The sequence below is a fragment of the Monodon monoceros genome, unplaced genomic scaffold, assembly GCF_005190385.1.
Source record: "Monodon monoceros isolate NGI ecotype Baffin Bay Population unplaced genomic scaffold, NGI_Narwhal_1 Super_Scaffold_2, whole genome shotgun sequence".
Classification (NCBI taxonomy): domain Eukaryota; kingdom Metazoa; phylum Chordata; class Mammalia; order Artiodactyla; family Monodontidae; genus Monodon; species Monodon monoceros.
In genome coordinates, this window is record NW_021703776.1 from 94,097,141 (window position 1) to 94,114,009 (window position 16,869).

Genomic DNA, 16,869 nt, shown 5'->3' on the forward strand with positions numbered 1-16,869 from the left:
AAATACTTTTCCTTTTCAGTTCTCATGAGCCATGACGCTAGAACTAGTACGATGGATTTAAGTTAATAATTGCTTGTAATACATGTTTAAAAAAAAAATTGTGTATTTTCCAATGATCGTAGCATTGGAGGTCCAGGATGGCACCCGACGTACACTCGTCAAATGCACAGTGAGGTGGTCCGAGAGGAAGACCAGACCAGCCATGGCCCCTCATTCCCTCCCCCCCCCCCCCCCCCCCCTCCAGAAAAAAAGACCACTGGAAATATCAGTCATGGTTCACAATTCTAGAGGCTTAACCTAAATAGCCTGGCGCTTCTCTCGGTAATCCTATCCCTGCAGGGCCCTAATTCCAGAGAAGGGCTGGGGCTCAGCTTTGCTCAGGCTCGGTTCTGGGTTTGGGGCTAGAACATGGTTTAATGGCAGGAGCAAAGACGCAGTCCAAGAGGCCCAATTCCTCCCCCAGCAGGAGACGGGAGGATGCCAGCCTCCACGGGATCCTGCCCCATGGCGGGGACCTCACGTGGGCTGCCCGGGACACAGCTGGTCAGCCGAGTGGAAAGCAGTGACGAGTACGGTGCTCTTCACTGGCGTGAGAGGGGAGACGCGTCATTACAGAGAGAAACCCAAGGGTAGACTAGTTTACTGCTTACAGCGGACACTGTGGCTCATCTGCGTAGCGAGGCAAGAAAACAAACGGATACAAACTTCGGAGGTGACACAGGCCACCCTCTTTCTTCAGGGCCACCATCCAGAGGTGTGGGGAAAAGGGCAGGGCCAGGCCTCTTCCTTCCCAAATCAGTGTCCAGAAAGATGAGTCCACAAAGGGGGAAATGCCCTACTTCCACCCCCATCCATAGACTCCAGTCTTTCCTAACACTTCACCCGCCGTCTACTCTGGGGCATCCCGACCCTCCCCAGCAGGGGGGCCTCTTCACTCCTCGGCCCCAGCACTAGGGGCCATGGCTGGTCTGGTCTTCCTCTCGGCCCTCCTCGGGGGCTGAGGGCAGCTCCACAGCGGCGGCGGGCAGCTCCTCTTGGGCCTTGCTGAGTAGGGGCTCCGCGCCGGGCCTGGTCCCTTCAGGAAGCCGGGCGAGGCCTGGAGAAGACTGCCTGCTCGAAGCCTGAGCACAAGGGGCTGCAAACAGATCCAGGAAGTAGCCGTCCCCTCCCGGGGGGCCCCCCAGAGCTGGTGGACAGAAGGAACTGGGGAAGGGCAGGTCTGGCAAGCAGGGGTCATTCCAGGGGACTGTACCTGTGGGATCAAAGAGCAAAACAAAGAGTAAGTAGGATGACGGGTACCAACCACGTTCAACATGTTCTGTGACAGAGTCCCCTCCCTGCTCCACAGAAACACGGGTTAGGACCCTGGAGCGAGTCTCCCCTCAGGACCAGGCAGGCTCCTGTCTCGAGGTCCTACGTCTGGGTAACAGTGACACAAAGTGGACCGTAGGTCAGGCCGAGTGAGTGCCCTCTCGCACAGGCAGGAGACTGGGAACCAGCATCTTTCTTCCCCTTCTGCTGGAACTGAGTCCTCCTAAGATGGTCAGTTCCAGGATTTCAGGGTCCAGGTGGCCCATCAGATACGCACATCAGCTCCCACCTATCTCGTGCCAAGTATTCCACGCCTGTGGTTCCTCTTCAGCAAGCCCTCTAAGATATGGGAATATTATCCCCGTTTCAGAATCCAGGAACCTCAGGAGAGCCCAGAGCTGAGCTGGACTGTAAACTTTGCGTCTCCTCACTCCAAAGCTCTCTTGCTGAGTCTTACTCTGCTCTGAAACCTCCGAGAAACTGGAGGAAGGAGAGCTTCATAAGGACAGTCGGGCTTTCTTTAAGTAACAGTGATTCACTCACCCCATGCCTTCCCTCCAGCTCACGAGGCTCTCTCCCTTCTCACCGTCCTCAGTCACCAAAGGTCCCTTTCTGTTCCAGCCCCGACTCACCCATGTTCCCAGCGGGTGGCTGCAGCAGGATCTGCCCTGACGGAGGGCCCGGGAAGTAGCCCTGGGATGTGCCCCCGCTGGGGCCATAGGACAATGCAGACAGAGAGTCTTCCAGCAGTGGAGGGGTCAGGGAGCTGGGCATGTGGAAGGGGAAGGGGTGCAGGTATGGAAACTGGGGCTGGGGGTGCTGGAAAAGCTGGCTCTGTGGAGCCTGGGAGAACTGGAACGGTCCTGGCTGGCTGCTGGGTTGATATTCCTGGGGTTCCAGCTCCTCCAAGTACGAGCAGGCGGGGGGTGGCGTGACGCTGAGAGAGACAGAGGAGTATTTTTTTTTTTTTTTTGCGGTATGCGGGCTTCTCACTGCCGTTGCGGAGCACAGGCTCCGGACGTGCAGGCTCAGCGGCCATGGCTCACGGGCCCAGCCGCTCCGCGACATGTGGGATCTTCCTGGACCGGGGCACGAACCCGTGTCCCCTGCATCGGCAGGCAGACTCCCAACCACTGCGCCACCAGGGAAGCCCCCAGAGGAGTATTTTGTGCGGCTCGGGGGGCGGCCCCATTCCTACCGCGCAGCGAGGCTCCCCTCCCCCATCCCCACGACCCCAGACCTGCCGCCTCCTGTTCTTTCTCCTGCTCTAGCTTCTCATCCTCGTTCCTGCGCTACTGCTGTGATGTCCTAGATCCTTCGCACCCCAATCCACTTACCCTTTTAATCCTCACCACGTTTACTACTCCTTGCCTCTCTCAGTCACCCTCCCCGCTCCCAAGCTCCATCTATCTTTCCTCCTCCCGTACCTCCCCCAGGATAAGTCAAGTACCACCGCCATTAGGTTGCGTACCTTGTCCCCCACGACCCACAAGGGCCATCCTTGCGGCTGCTCTCGTTGCCTGGGGTATCCAGCAGCAAAGACATCAGCTGGGAGGTGTGCACGGGGCCGAGGGGGAAAGGAAGGTTGGCTCTTCGGACAGGTGGGGGGCTGAAGAGTGGTGGGGTCACTTCCACCCTCTGGGCACCCTCACTCTGTTGGGTCGGGGCCAGAGTCTGGTCAGATGTCAGCAGCATGGGGGGCTCTAGGAGCAGAGGTCAAAGGGGGGTTGTAAGAGTACGAAAGTGGGGGGCAGCCTTGGCAGCGCTGGGTGTGGTCCAAGTGCACAAAGCCCGGGTCCCCCTGAACGAAACCGTGGGGAGCTCCGGCCACTCCCAGGTCTTTCAAGAAACAGCCCTTTGACTCTGCTGTCTTCTGCGCCGCTGTATTCCCCAGACAACCCTCGGAAGGTGGTCAGCTCACCTGGAAGGGGATCCAGCGGGGACTCCTGAGCAAAGGTCCCAGGCTCCCGGTCCGCGGGCACAGCAGGTGGCGGTCCGGCTGCAGAACTAGAGGGAGACGAGCGAAGACTGTAGCTCGGGCAGTCCCTGGATTCAGACTGGGGCTTCAGTGTAGGGAAAGGGACCCAGATTTCCAAACTGTGCCTCCTACAAGGCACTGGGCAACTTCCCAACCTCATGCAGTCAAAATCCCTCTATTAGCCAACAACTCCCTATGCCCAGCCTTCCAGTCCCTTCTCCCCCTAGAGCCCAGGATCCCAGCTTAGCCCCCAGTTCCTGCCCACGGGGATGGGCCAGGAAGAGGAGAAAGTCTTACCTGCACTGGCTGCTGGTGGGGCTGAGGGCAGGGCCAGCAGTAGCGTCCGTGCTCTCCTTCCCAGTCATTTTCTCCACTTTTCGCCACTTTGCCCGGCGATTCTGGAACCACACCTGTAGGGGAGAGACACCCGAAGAGCTTGAGAAACAGGGTAGAGCCTGAGGCTCAGTCCTGCTGTCCCATGATGTCTCCGTGACTGCAGGAGACCACTGCAGCACTCAGATTGGCGGCGAGATGGCCTCTGAGGTACTTTCCTCTTCTCATATTCTAAGGCTGTGGCAGCGCGGAAACAGGCAAGAACACAGCCCCATCTGAGGCCTCACCCCAGCCCCTGTCCGGGAGGTGCTGAGTACTTGTTTGGCTCTCCCAGAGGGCCGGCGTGTGGGTTCTCCTCCACCCCGAGACCGAGGGCCAGTGCCCTTACCATGATGCGTTGGGGGGTGACTCCCACCGTCTGGGCAATCTCCCGGCGCTTATCGCTGTCCGGATAGTGGTCTTCTTGGAAGAGCTTTTCTAGCTCCTCCAGCTGGTCTGGAAGAAGAAAACACTGGCTTGAGGATGAACACCAGTGATGCGGAAGCAGAGGAGAAAAACAGATGCCCTCCAGAGGGGACCGCTGTCCCCAACCCGAGGGCCTCCCCAGAGCCCTGCGACTAAGCTCCCCATTGGGCTGGGGCCTCCTGTCTCTCAGGCTTTGTGGCAGGGAACTGTGTGGTGTTTACTTTCCTGCCCCTTCTACCCTGGGCCCAATTTCATACTCTGATGAGAAAACCCAACCTTTCCCTCTGAGGTCAGAGGTCATGGCCTGCACACGTCAAGAGAGGACCCGGCCAAGGTGATGTACAAACAAACCACACTCCTCTCTCCTGGGGCTGCTGCATGCTCTGTTGAGCCCAGCTTTCCCAGAGACGAGGCCAGGTCCCCTAGGTTTCCGCTCGCCTTCAGGGACTTACCCGAGCGGTATAGAGTCCGCGTCTTTTTCCGGCCTTGGCAGGTCACATCCGGGGACTTCTTCTGGTCTGTGTTTTGGCTGTTCTGGGCCAACGTGCTGAGGAGGTTGGCCAGATGGCAGGAGCCCCGGCCTGACCCACAAGGCACTGGGTTGTACGTGGCCCGGGCTGGGTTAGCGACACTGGGAGATGCCGTGGAGTCCAGACCCACAGCGTTAGGCTTTTTCTGCTTACCGGTGGCTGGAGAGTAGGGCCTCTTCCCCAGCTTCCCCTCTCTCACCGGGAGAGGATGCCCTTCCCCCTGAGGCTGGGGTCTAGGCGGGCCCAGGGCTCTGTCTTTGCGGAGAGCCCCTGAGCCCTGGCGCTGGCAGGCTCTCCCAGCCCCAGCCCCAGCCCCAGCCCCAGCTACTTCTCCAGGGGCCTCTGATGGCTGCTTCTCCCCGGGAGCAGCGCAGGAGAGGGGCACGTCCTCACTTGGGGCTTCCCGAGTGTGGGGGGCTGAACTCTGCAGGGGTTCCTCCTCCTCTAGCCTGGCAGCCGGGGGCTTGTCTCCATCCTCCTGACCTGTGGAGAGCCAGCACCCGCTGACCTTAGCTCGGGAGAAGGAACAGCCTGGACCAGGAGGGCGTGCTGCTTCCTGGTCTGCAACGGGTGTTCTGTTTGATCTGAAGCTTTAATTTGTCCACTTATCAAATGGGGTAATCATTCCAGGCGTACCTTCCTAACTCTGCTACTGTGAGGGTCAAATTAGATTATCCCACAGCTTGGAAATGCAAAAGCAAATAGATGCAGCCACGAGGAGCCTGAGCTCGCGTACCTAGACAGTAGGCGTGCAATCCTAATTTGGGGGGAACTTACTCTCTGTGAGTTCCCTGTTTTCTCCCCGAGACCTGGAATGTGAGTTTGAGGGACAGGCATCTATTCAGGGGTTTCTAGAGGACAAATGTTGGAGTGGACTCTGGGAAGAGAGAGAGGAATCGATGGAGACTGTGCTGTTTCTCAGACTGGATCTCGTTCCTGCGGCAGACACAGGCATCAGTGCTCAGAGCAGGGACGCGGCGGGACTGAGTGGTCTCCAGGAGCCCAGGCAAGGACATCAAAGGAGCTAACAGGAATGTCCACCCTGACCTCCCACAGAACTCACTGTGTCCTCGGCCACCCTCCTCTCCCTCATGCACACCCCCGTCCCCTCCCTGCAAAGCAGAACCTCACTCAGGGGCCTCGGGCCCAGGTGAGCACCCTCCTTTTACAGGTAAGGAAGAGTGACCTGGCTGGCACTCATCCTCCAAGCTTGTCTGTCCTTCTCTGAGCTATGACTGATTCATCAGGAGTTTACCATGTCCCAGGCATTGTGCTAGGCACCTTTCAAAGATTAGTCCAGCATGCATTTAATCCTTGTGAGGAAGGCATATTTATAGCTCATTCTAATATGGAGAAATGTGGATGACAAAGTTGAGTGGTTTGCCCAAGCTCACACAGCGCCGTGCTCTTGACCACTAGACAGAGTCCTTCCTGGGGTCACCAACCCCGCCCCCGTTCCCCTCCCAACTTACTCATAACCTCCAGATCCCAAACCGTCTCAGCTCAAGGAGCTGCTTTATCATTTCTAACTAAATTGGAACATTTTTAAGAGGATGCTCACTACTAAGAGCGAGTTTTTTTTTTTTTTTTTTTTTAAGAAAGTTGCATGAGATAGGCTGTCTTAAGGAATGACTTTCTAACAATGTGTAAGAAAGCTGTAGGTCATGGGCTAAGGCGCTTGCGTTGTCAGATTGTTTCCTAGGGTACAAGCTGGTGAAGGGGGTTTGCAGGCCTTTATGGCGGCACGAAGCGCTGAGGCTGGATGGTGAAATGGGGAAGGAGGGACACACCGGTTTTACAGCATTTTAGGGGCGCTCGTAGCCTAGCAAACCCGGTACACAGTAGGTGCTCAATAAATGCGACGTATCCGGGTGATAGGCCCTGGTAAGAAAGGTGATGGGTGTGGGAACCTAGAGCAGAAGAATCACGGCCCTGCTTTTCTTCCCTTCATCCGAACGCCAAGGATGGGGGGTGCGGCGTGGTGGGCTCCCTGGCCCCCCGCCCCGTCCAGCCCCTCTCAACTCCCCTCCAACCCCTACCCTCGGCCTGCCGCTGGGCCCCAGCCCCTCAGGACCCCGCGCACTCACCCCGCGGCTCCGGGCCGCGCTCCGAGCTGAGCTCCATTGCCTGGACTCCAGCACGCGGCCGCCGGACTGCTTTTGCGCGCCGCCTAATGAAGCCTCGCGCTCGGGCAGGTGTGCGGAGCTGCGAGCGTGGGGGGCCCCCGCCCTCACCCCGCCGCCGGCGAGGCCCACTCGGGAGGGCGGTGCCTGGGGCAGCTGCGGGCTGCCGAGGCCCGGGGGCCACGCCGCTTCCCGCCCCCGCCGAGGCCCAAGCCGGGGCAGGTGCGGGCTCCGCTGCGGCCCCTCCCCGGTGGGTGGGGGCTGCACGCGGGGCGTGGGCGAGAGCCCGCCTACTGGGTCGCGGTCGGGAGGCTCGCCCTAGAGGGCCAGGGCGTTCGGCTGGGGGAGGGTGGCCGGCTCCCTGGGTCGGACTTGGCAATGGGCTTGGTGGCGCCTTTGGCCTTGGAGACAGAGTCCTTCCTGTGGAAGGCAACTTGGGGAGCCACTTATCAAGGGAGCTCCAAACCCTTAACAAGGGTTCCCTGTCTCCCAGCTGCATCATTGAGGTTTCCCCAAGCCTCAGGATTAATGAGCCCCCAAGACCCCATGCTGATTGGAAGGTCCGTAGAGCACGGAGCTGTCCTCGAGGATGAAAGCGAGCTGGAAGAACCCAGGCTGCAGGGTGAAGTGGACACCTCTTGAATGGGACGCAGTTGTACGCGCACGGGAGGCCGCAGGTAAGCCGGGAGAAAGCACTAGCTCGTCAAAGTTTTGTCTCATGTTTCCACCCACTTGATATCAGTTTTTCTGGCCGAGAATGAAGGAGCGTCGCATAAGGGAGATCTCACAGGTGTGATCTTTACGACTCCCAGTTCCTGGAATGTTTCTTGTCTGCTTTATAACATAATTTCAGGATTTAAAATCCTCATGGCCTCTTCCTTCCATCTGCCCTTGAGTGGGAGGCGCTGGCCAGATTGAACCAGGTGCTTGGTGCTGGAGGTTTGGGGGTGGGGGGTGGTCAGAATAGAAATCAGGTGTTTTGCTTTTAGGATTTTAAAAGACTCTGGACACCACGTGCTTTCCTGCTGTAATCACCTATTGGTAAGTTTCCCTGTGCCTTAAATGCCTTTCAGGGGCTTGGCCTACACACGTGAACTTTGAAGATATTACGAGTTCTTTCTGAAATACGAAAATTATAAACGAGTTAACTCCTTGACAACATGACCAAAATTCCAGGCACCTGGTGTTTCATTCTGACTCCTATAAGACTAATATCCTTTAATAAATGAGGGGTTTAAAAATAGGGCCCAGTTTCAGCTAGAAAGGAAGCATTCTAGGCCATGTGAGCAAGGAATGGGAGGCAGTGAAGTCGCTTCCTTTGTGGGACATCATCATTTGGTGGTGACATGGCGGTAAATTGAATGCAATAATCTGCTTGATTAAACATTTACAGGACACCTACCGTGTGCTGGGCACTGTGAGCAGGTCACTTCCTGCCTGCACAAGCTTACTGGCAGAGAGGGGGTTAGAACAGTGACACAAGTAAATGGACAGTATCCATACAAGGAGGTCGGTGGTGAGTTAGAAGGATGCATAGAGGAGCAGGAAGCTCTGCTGGACTCGGATTGGGGGTGGGGCAGGAAAGGCCTTCTTGGAGAGGGTGACACATGAGCTTTGAGCTGAAGTTTAAGGGAGAGGCATTCTTACCATGTCACAGCCCTGCTTAAACCCTGAAGTGGCCCTTGCCTGCCTGTGTGATAAAAACCAACCTCCCTAACCAGGAGAGGAGGCTTCTGAGGTCTGGTTCTTTCCTCTGAAGCCTCGGCTCGCCTGCCTCCCACACCCAAGTATTCCAGTTTTAATGTCTCTTTTGACCTAGTGTTTTTCAAGGAGTGTTGACACCCTGGATCAGAATTTCCTAGGGAATTTGTTTAAAATGTGGCTTGCTGGGCTTCCCTGGTGGCGCAGTGGTTGGGAGTCCGCCTGCCGATGCAGGGGACACGGGTTCATGCAGAAACAAAGTCAACTAAAACCATCCCCGGGGATGGAAATAGGGCAAGTGGATGGTGGGGGACTTTGTCGGGGAAGGAGATGACCTGTTGTCCTTTACTGAGGTGTCTGGCGCAGTGAAAGCGGGTCACAATTAATTTCTTAATAGGTTATCCTATCTCATTAAATTAAGAATAAATCATCCTTCCCTGCCATCACTTATGTTGTATTTCCTCTTGCCGTCTCTTTGCCCTCTGCCTGGGTGAAGGTCAGAAAAGCAAAGACTCAAATCACCCATAGACTGGACACCACCCTTACATAAAACTTTGAAAGATACAGAGTCTGACTGTATAAAAGGGTTTGCTCTGAGACTTAAGGAATTGAAGATGTTGGCATTTTCTAAACACATAAATAATTGAATTTGTTGGGCCTGGGCTCTGACATTAGAGAAATCGAAGCTTTCCTTCTCTTTGTTTCTCTCTTTCTTTCCTCCCTTCCTCAGTCTTGATATTCTTGCCTTGTTGTTTTGTGTGTGTGTTTTTTCTTTTTTTACAAATGATATCGTTTTCTTTATTTACGTGAAAATTTGATTTAGTGGCTGCAAGTGAATTTGGTCTAAGAAGGCTTGGGATGGTGTCTTGACGTGTTTGGTTGAAAAGGGATTGTACTTATATACGCTGTGGAGAGTGCTATCTTTCAGATAGGGAAGGGGGGCTGCTCTTTATTGGGAGGACAAAAAGGTACTGTTTTAGGGGTACTTGGAAATATTTATCTCTAAGACTTGGTACATGGCATCTTCGTGATCTTAAGGCATGTTCATATACCAACCTTGTTTAGAGGGAAGGACTATTTTGGGGGGTGGGGGCAGTGCGTGGAGGGGAGGAGGTTGTCCTTAGTTTTCAGAGCCAGACTATAAACCACCACTTCCACCCTCTCAGCAAGTGCCATTTATTCCAACATCTTTTTCTCCTCATGGATAGAATGACAACAAAGAGGAACAGGTCTGATGCTACTAAAGGGTATAATTAATCTTTTGTTTTTCCCATTCTATGTAGAGTTAACCAACCGTACAATTAGTTTAAGCAAGTGAAATAGATTCTTTGTCCTTCCTCCCTCCCTCTCTATAATGAGAAAAATAACCAGTAGAAGGTGGTTGACTGAGAAAATTTTTCAAAGCAGAGACACAGGGTAATTCATTCTTGTCCTACATGCCACTCCTGGGAGTAGGCGGCAACAGGTCATTGGAAATCCTGGGACCAGAGGCAAGAATACGGTTGTGAAAAGGCAGAAATCTGAACGGGCCCTGGGTTGGGAGATCACAGTCCCAGCAAACACGGGAGGTAAAGGCCCCAGGAAACAACCAGGAGGCGAAGCTCCATCCAAGGCAGGGGAGGGCAAAGGGAAAACGGAGCTCATCACAGGTTCGGGGACCAGGACGTCCTGAGCCCGAAGGAGGCCCTTGGCCGGATGATCAGATAAACGCCGTGGGCTCACCATGACAGAGATGAGGGTGCCAGTGACGGGGGAGGCACTGGGAGTTGCCGAAGTCTCTGCAGAGCTGCTTCCTTTGGAAACCCCGGGAAAGGCTGGTTGGAGGTGATGGGCATTGAGAACACCTGGCTAGAGCATAAACTGGCCTGGCGGGGAGAAAACAGGTTCTGGCATGAGTGAGCCTGAGCACGTCTAATCCCCGTGCCCCAGACTCGCAAGACTTTATGCATCTGACAAGAATAGTGACCGTGTCTAAGCAACGTGGTTGCTGCTGCTAGTTTTTAATCAGGCCGTCCTCCTAATAAATCACTATTGCTTGTGTGTTCTGTAATTTACAAAGTACTTTCCCTTGCATTCTAATCCCCTCCTGATGTACCCATGTTTTGGGGACAGACTGTCTTCTTTCTGCTCTGTTCTGATCTTCTCCAGGATTGCAAAGCTGTAATGCTAACTATAGCCTGGCATTTAAGAGCCGCTCCAAACCCAGCCCCGGCCTTCCCTCATTCTGCATCTGTGGCTGCTGTCCTTCCCTTCTCCTCTCACCCCACTCACAGACCCTCGTCTAGTCTCCTCGTGGTATCCTCTCGTTCCAATCTTGTGGGCCTCTCTCAGAATGGCCCCCGCCTTCTCATGCCTCGGGACCACAGAGCACATTGTTTTATAGGCCTGGAACCTCGTCCCTTCCCTTTTATTTCTGTTAAAGTCTTACTCACACTTGAAAGCCCAACCCAAATAATCTCTTTCCTGTGAAGCCTATCTTAGCTTTCCACCGCCAGGAGGAACTGCTCCTTCCTGTATCCTCCCACTGTGCCGTGCTCACCTTGATATTACACCAGCTAACACAGGCTGACCTGATGAGAGCTCTGTATGTTCTCCACCGGGTGGTGAGCTCTTACATGTGTTAACATACATCTGTTCACGCCAGGCGCTTTCTACTTGCTCTACAGATATCAACTCATTGAATGCTCACGACAACCCTCTAAGGTGCTATGGTTAGCCCCATTTTATCGAAGAAGGAGCTGTGACACAGGGAGCTTAAGTGCTTTGCCACAGATCACACAGCTGCTAGGTGGCACACCCAAGATCTGAACCCGGTTGGTCTGGTTCCCGGCCATACTCCTAACCACTAGGCTTTCCTGTTTATGTCATTTATATTTGCATCAAGATCCTCCAGGGAACTGAATGTCAATATTATGACGTAGTGTGAGTGTGTTTCGTGTGTGGTAATTGCAATCAGTGTTGCTTTTGTTGTGGTCATCCATTTACAGTGCTTGGTGTCAGTCTATCTCTTGTAAAAATAAAATACATTGTGTGTGTGTGTGTGTGAAAAAAGGTACAAAGTTTCAGTTATACAGGATAAGTTCTGGCGATCTAATGTACAGCATGGTGCCTGGAGCTAACAGTATGTATTGTATATATAAAATTGGCTACAGGGTAGATCTTATATTAAGTGTTCTTATCCCACACACAATAATAATGATAAAGGGGTGCGAGGGAACTTTGGGAGGTGATGGAAATGTTAACGGCCTTGATGATAGTGATGGTTTCATGGTCACGTATTTATCCCCAAACTCATAGAGTTGTATACATTCCATACGTATGATGTTTCAAATGTCAGTCATAACTCAACAAAGTAGTTTTAAAAAGTAAAAAAAAAAAAAGATCCTCCAGGGCTTGGCATGGTGGTTTGCGCATGGGGATCAATGATTGTTCGTTGACCAGAAGTTGATCACCATTGCCAGGAATTAGGGGGCAGCGTGGGGAGGTAGGTGGCTATGGCTATGGCTGTACAAGGGAGCAACAGTGATGGAGCCGTTCTGAGCCTTGACCGTGGGGGTGATCGCGTGAGTCTACACATAAGATAAAATTGCATAGGACTAAACAGAGTTGACCCTTGAACAACACGGGTTTGAACCGCACAGGTCCACATATGTGCAGATTTTTTAAAATAGTAAATACCATAGAACCGCATGATCCGTAGTTGGTTGAATCCGCAGAGGTGAAATCTCAGATAGGGAAGAGCCACGGTTACAGAGGCCAACTGTAAGTTATACATGGATTTTCGACTGTGCAGAGGGCTGGTGCCTCGACCTCTGCGTTGTTCGAGGGTCAAGTGTATATACGTGTACACACACAAATGAGTGTGTGTAAAACTGGTGAAATCTGAATAAGGTCTGTGGATTGTGCCAATATCAGTTTCCTGGTGTGATACAAGATGTTTCCAGTGGGGGGAGCGGATACGAGATCGCTCTGTGTGATTTCTTAACACTTCACGTGAAACTACAATTATCTCAAAAGTAAAAAACATATGTGTGTACATACATACACGTACATATATACATAGATGTATATATATATATATATATATATATATATATATATATATAAATCCCAGTGTTTTGACCACAAGTTTAGTTTTCCTGGATTCAGTTAAGTGTAATTGACAGAAATAAGATTTCATGTAGCGTAGCACTCTTAACCTTTTGTTGACCGTGATTTTAAAACATTTAGATTTAAATTATATCTGTTTCTTTAAGCGGGCTGTTGACAGGCAAGCAGAAGAATTTATGTCTAATTTGTTTTAAAAGTAAAATAACTCTGTCTCTCTTAATAGGAATGCAAATTTATCAGGAAAATATTGGTAAATAGTAGAAATGATTAGAAAAGAAAACAGTACAATTTTCCATCAAACAGTATCAGTTGTAGACAGTTTGGTACCCTTCCTTACAGTATTTCTGCCATTACCGTGTTTCATATATGTTCTACATGATTGTAATTAATTATATATATATAATTTTGAGCATTCCTTCCTGCAGAACGTACTGTGAAAAGCAGAGTCCTTAATTTTTTTTCCATCTTAGGAACTTATTGCGTGACCATACTGTAATTTAACTGTTCTCCACCTGTTGGCAAAAACTTTCAATTTGAAGGTCTACATTTTTTTAAATTAAAAAGCAAACTTGAAATAAAGCTTCTAATTCTTTTTTTTTTTCCTCTTACAGACTTTAAAAAAAAAATCTCTTCCAGTTGGTGATTGATCTGACCTATGGTTTTTTATAGTCCCAAACCCATGAGGAGCCACAGAGTTGTTCATTGCACAGAAATAGGCAGCCAGGGTGGCAAGTGTACAATTAAAGTGCTTCATCAAGGAGGGGCCTAAGCTAGATGGGCCAACCGGGCAGGTCTAGTGAGAGTTAGAAGATCCCCAGAACAAGGTGTTTTTCCTCCTTTGCTGGCCTGGGGCTACACCTCTGCCAGTGGCTTGACAGACTTTTCTGGTGTTCAGGTGGGGGGTCGTGGCTCCCAGGAGAAAGTGCTCTGCCAGGAGCCCTCATCGTGCAGGAAGAGAGCTCTGCTTTCTGGCCAGGGTGTGGTCCTGACCGTTCTATTGGTGCTTTTAGGCCATGGACTCATGTCCTTGTGGGCTTTGAAGCCTTTGAGCCTGTGCGTCTGGTACCCTGTGACCCAGGTACCATCCCCTCCAGGTCCAGTGAATAGTGTGAAAGGTGGGGCTGTGTCGTGGTCAGCAGGCTCCTCTGTGCTTTGGGGCACCAAACTTTAGAGTCCACCCACATTAGAGTGACAGTTCCAGCTCTTTGGAATTGAAGATGAGCTGCCCTTGTCTTGAAATGCCTCCTTTCTCCTGATATCAGTCAAGGGCAAGATCAGTAGTACAGGGAAGAAGCTAGCAGCAACTTCCTTTGCATGCAGGAGGGGATGGTGAAATACAAGCCATGCGTTTAAATGGGGCAGAGAGATGAAATGATAGAAGACTAGATTGATTAACCGAGAAATAATTAGGCTGGTAAAACCTGTCATGCAGCTTGCTGGAAAGACAAAGGAGCAACCGTATGGGCTGCTAGACCCAGTCTTCAGCTTGCAAAAGACTTTTTTTTTGTTTTTTTTTTTTTTTTGCAGTACGCGGGCCTCTCACTGCTGGGGCCTCTCCTGCTGCGGAGCACAGGCTCAGCGGCCATGGCTCACGGACCCAGCCGCTCCGTGGCACGTGGGATCCTCCCGGACCGGGGCATGAACCCGCGTCCCCTGCATCGGCAGGCAGACTCTCAACCACTGCACCACCAGGGAAGCCCTGCAAAAGGCTTTTGATTGTCTCTATCTTATAACTGGGGTGCTGTGTGCCATTATTAAATTGACCCAAGGAAGTGTGGGCCTTGCCTGGGCCACCTCAATTCAGTCAGGCTGTCATTCAGAGCAGTCCCAAGGAGAGGGAGGAAAAAGCAACAGAGGTGGGGAAAGCCATATTTGGAATTAGAGATGCACCAGGCAATATTAGATCCATGTTCTTTAGTTGGGAGATATAATTTCTGATCTGAACTCTCAGAGATGCTGCTCCAAGGCCCAGTTGGTTTGGGCTCATGAGCAAGGGTAAGCACTGATGGCTTTCAGAGTTTTTAAACTTAACCTCATTCTCAAACTGAACTTCTGATTCCCACCCCAAAACTTGTAACACCCCCAGGCCTCCCTCTTTTTGTTTCAGCCACCCAGTTGGAATCATCCTTGATTCTGCACTCTCCCTCACAGCTTACATATAAGGTGCCAGAATATTCCAGCCAGTTCAACCTCCGAAACACATCTCAAATCCTTTAACTTCCCTCGGTCATCACCACTCTGGCCCAAGCCCCTCTCCTCTCCTGCCTGTTCTTTAGTGACCGCTTCCTAAACTTCTCGCCCTGTTTCCACTCCTGTCCCATTATAATCCGTTCTCCACAGGCTGGCTAGGGAGACAGTTTTAAAATGGAAATTGTCATGTGTGTCACCCTGCTGTTAACATGTTTTAATGACTGTCCATTGTACTTAGAGGAAAATGAAAACATCTTACCGTAGCCCTGCATGATCTGGTTCCACCATTTCTGCTTCATCTCAGGTGACTGTTCTTGTCCTTCAAGCATCTTAAACGTATTCCGTTCTTCTGCCTCAGGGTCTTTATATATGCTATTCCTGTGCCCGGAACCTCTCTCTCTCGGTGGTTCTTATGGCTAGCTCCTACCCAGCTCTTGGTTTAAGTGTTATTTCTCAAGGAGGAGTCCTCTGGCCACATTTTCTACTTAACACCCGCCTCCTAATATTTTCTCTTTGTTTTTATTACTACTCTTAACACAACATGTACTTATATTTTCATTTACAGACTGTCTCCTCTACTATATGTTAAGCTCCATGGGTACTGAAACTACAGTGGTTTGTTTCACCAATATATACCTGTGTATACAGATCTGGCAAAGTGGCTGCCTTATACATGTTAACTATTTGGCTGATGAATGAATGAATAAAAATATGGATGTTTTAGTTGGAAGGGGGAAGAAAAGGATTATCAGATTCATGGCACAAATTACAGTTTCTGGTAATTCATAACCTGATGTCTAACAGGATTTGATAAGGCCGTTAAGTTGGAATGCTTCCTGAAAGTGTTGACCGTTTTTTTCTTTTCTTTTAATAAAGGGGTAATATAGTATCACCCCCTGTTTTTGTTTTGTTTGTTTAAATGTATTTATTTATTATTTTTTGGCTGTGCTGTGTCTTTGTTGCTGTGTGCGGGCTTCTCACTGCGGTGGCTTCTCTTGGTGCAGAGCACGGGCTCTAGGCACACAGGCTTCAGTAGTTGTGGCTCGTGGGCTCTAGAGCACAGGCTCAGTAGTTGTGGCTCACGGGCTTAGCTGCTCCATGGCATGTGGGATCTTCCCGGACCAGGGCTCGAACCCGTGTCCCCTGCATTGGCAGGCGGATTCTTAACCACTGCGCCACCAGGGAAGTCCCAGTGTTGACCGTTTTGAGAACCGAGGAAGCCAGAAGCCAGGGATAAAATGTGGCATTTTAGTGCTTGCTGTAAGAACACAGTGAAAGTTGGCATGCCTCTTTGGTAAAGTCCATATTCAGCAGAGGCCATGACTTTTCAGAGGAAAAGCGTGACTTTTCAGAGCTGCAGCTTTTTAGGGCTGGTGCAGTCTTCAGAGATGAGCGCAAACAACCTTATATTTAGAGCGGGTTTCTTGTAGACAGCATATAGGTGGATCTTGGATTTTTTAATCCAATATGAGTCTCTGCCTTAAATTGTTTAAGTGTTCAGACCACTCACACATAATATATCATGATTATTGATATGGTTGGGTTTCAATCTATCCTCTTGTCACTGTTTTCTATTCATCACCTATGTTCTTGGTTCCTCTTTTCCTCTTTTTATGCCTTATTTTTGAGTAATCGGGTATTTTTATGATTCAGTTTTATCTCATTTGTTGGCTTATGAACAATAACATTGATTTATAACGTTTATTGACTTTTTTAGTGATTGCTTTAGGACTTTTGGGATACATGTCTAATTTATCACAATTTACCTTCAAGTGACATCATACCATTTCACGAAAATATAAGAATCTTACAACAGTTTATTTCGGTTTTCCTTCCCATTCTTTGTACCCTTCTACATGTTATAAAACCCATGATACATTGTTATTATTTTTGCTTTCAACAATTATTTCTTAAAAAATATTTAAAATAAAAACATAGTATTTTATATTTACTTACATATTCACCATTAGTAAGCATTCATTCCTTTGGAAATAAGAGATTTCCATCTGGTATCATTTTCCATGGTAAAGGAATTCCTTTTACATTCCTTGTGGTAAAAATCTGGTAATGGAGTTTTCAGCATTCGTATGTCTGAGTAGTCATTATTTTCCTTTTATTTTTGAAAGCT

General features: G+C 50.6%; 1 protein-coding gene across 1 annotated transcript; it reads right to left on the reverse strand.

Annotated features, from left to right (window-relative positions):
• Window positions 1–950: 950 nt before the first annotated feature.
• On the reverse strand, window positions 951–10,814 carry NOBOX (NOBOX oogenesis homeobox). The gene is made up of 10 exons (XM_029233082.1): window positions 10,704–10,814; window positions 10,164–10,289; window positions 6,705–7,058; window positions 4,540–5,125; window positions 4,011–4,117; window positions 3,587–3,699; window positions 3,233–3,318; window positions 2,783–3,014; window positions 1,944–2,248; window positions 951–1,252 (listed from the first exon to the last, which is right to left on the reverse strand). Exons 1-10 carry the CDS (start codon window positions 10,812–10,814, stop codon window positions 951–953), a joined length of 2,322 nt encoding a protein of 773 aa, XP_029088915.1.
• Between the last annotated feature and the right edge of the window lie 6,055 nt (window positions 10,815–16,869).

Coding starts and splice junctions, on each gene's coding strand:
- NOBOX (XM_029233082.1), bottom strand. CDS start 10,814: ATGTGCTCTGTGGTCCCGAGGCATGAGAAGGCGGGGGCCATTCTGAGA. Junction 7,059..10,163: donor GCACCCTCATCTCTGTCATG/GTGAGCCCACGG, acceptor CTGGCCCTCTAG/GGCGAGCCTCCCGACCGCGA. Junction 3,015..3,232: donor CCCGCTGGATCCCCTTCCAG/GTGAGCTGACCA, acceptor CTCTGCTCCTAG/AGCCCCCCATGCTGCTGACA.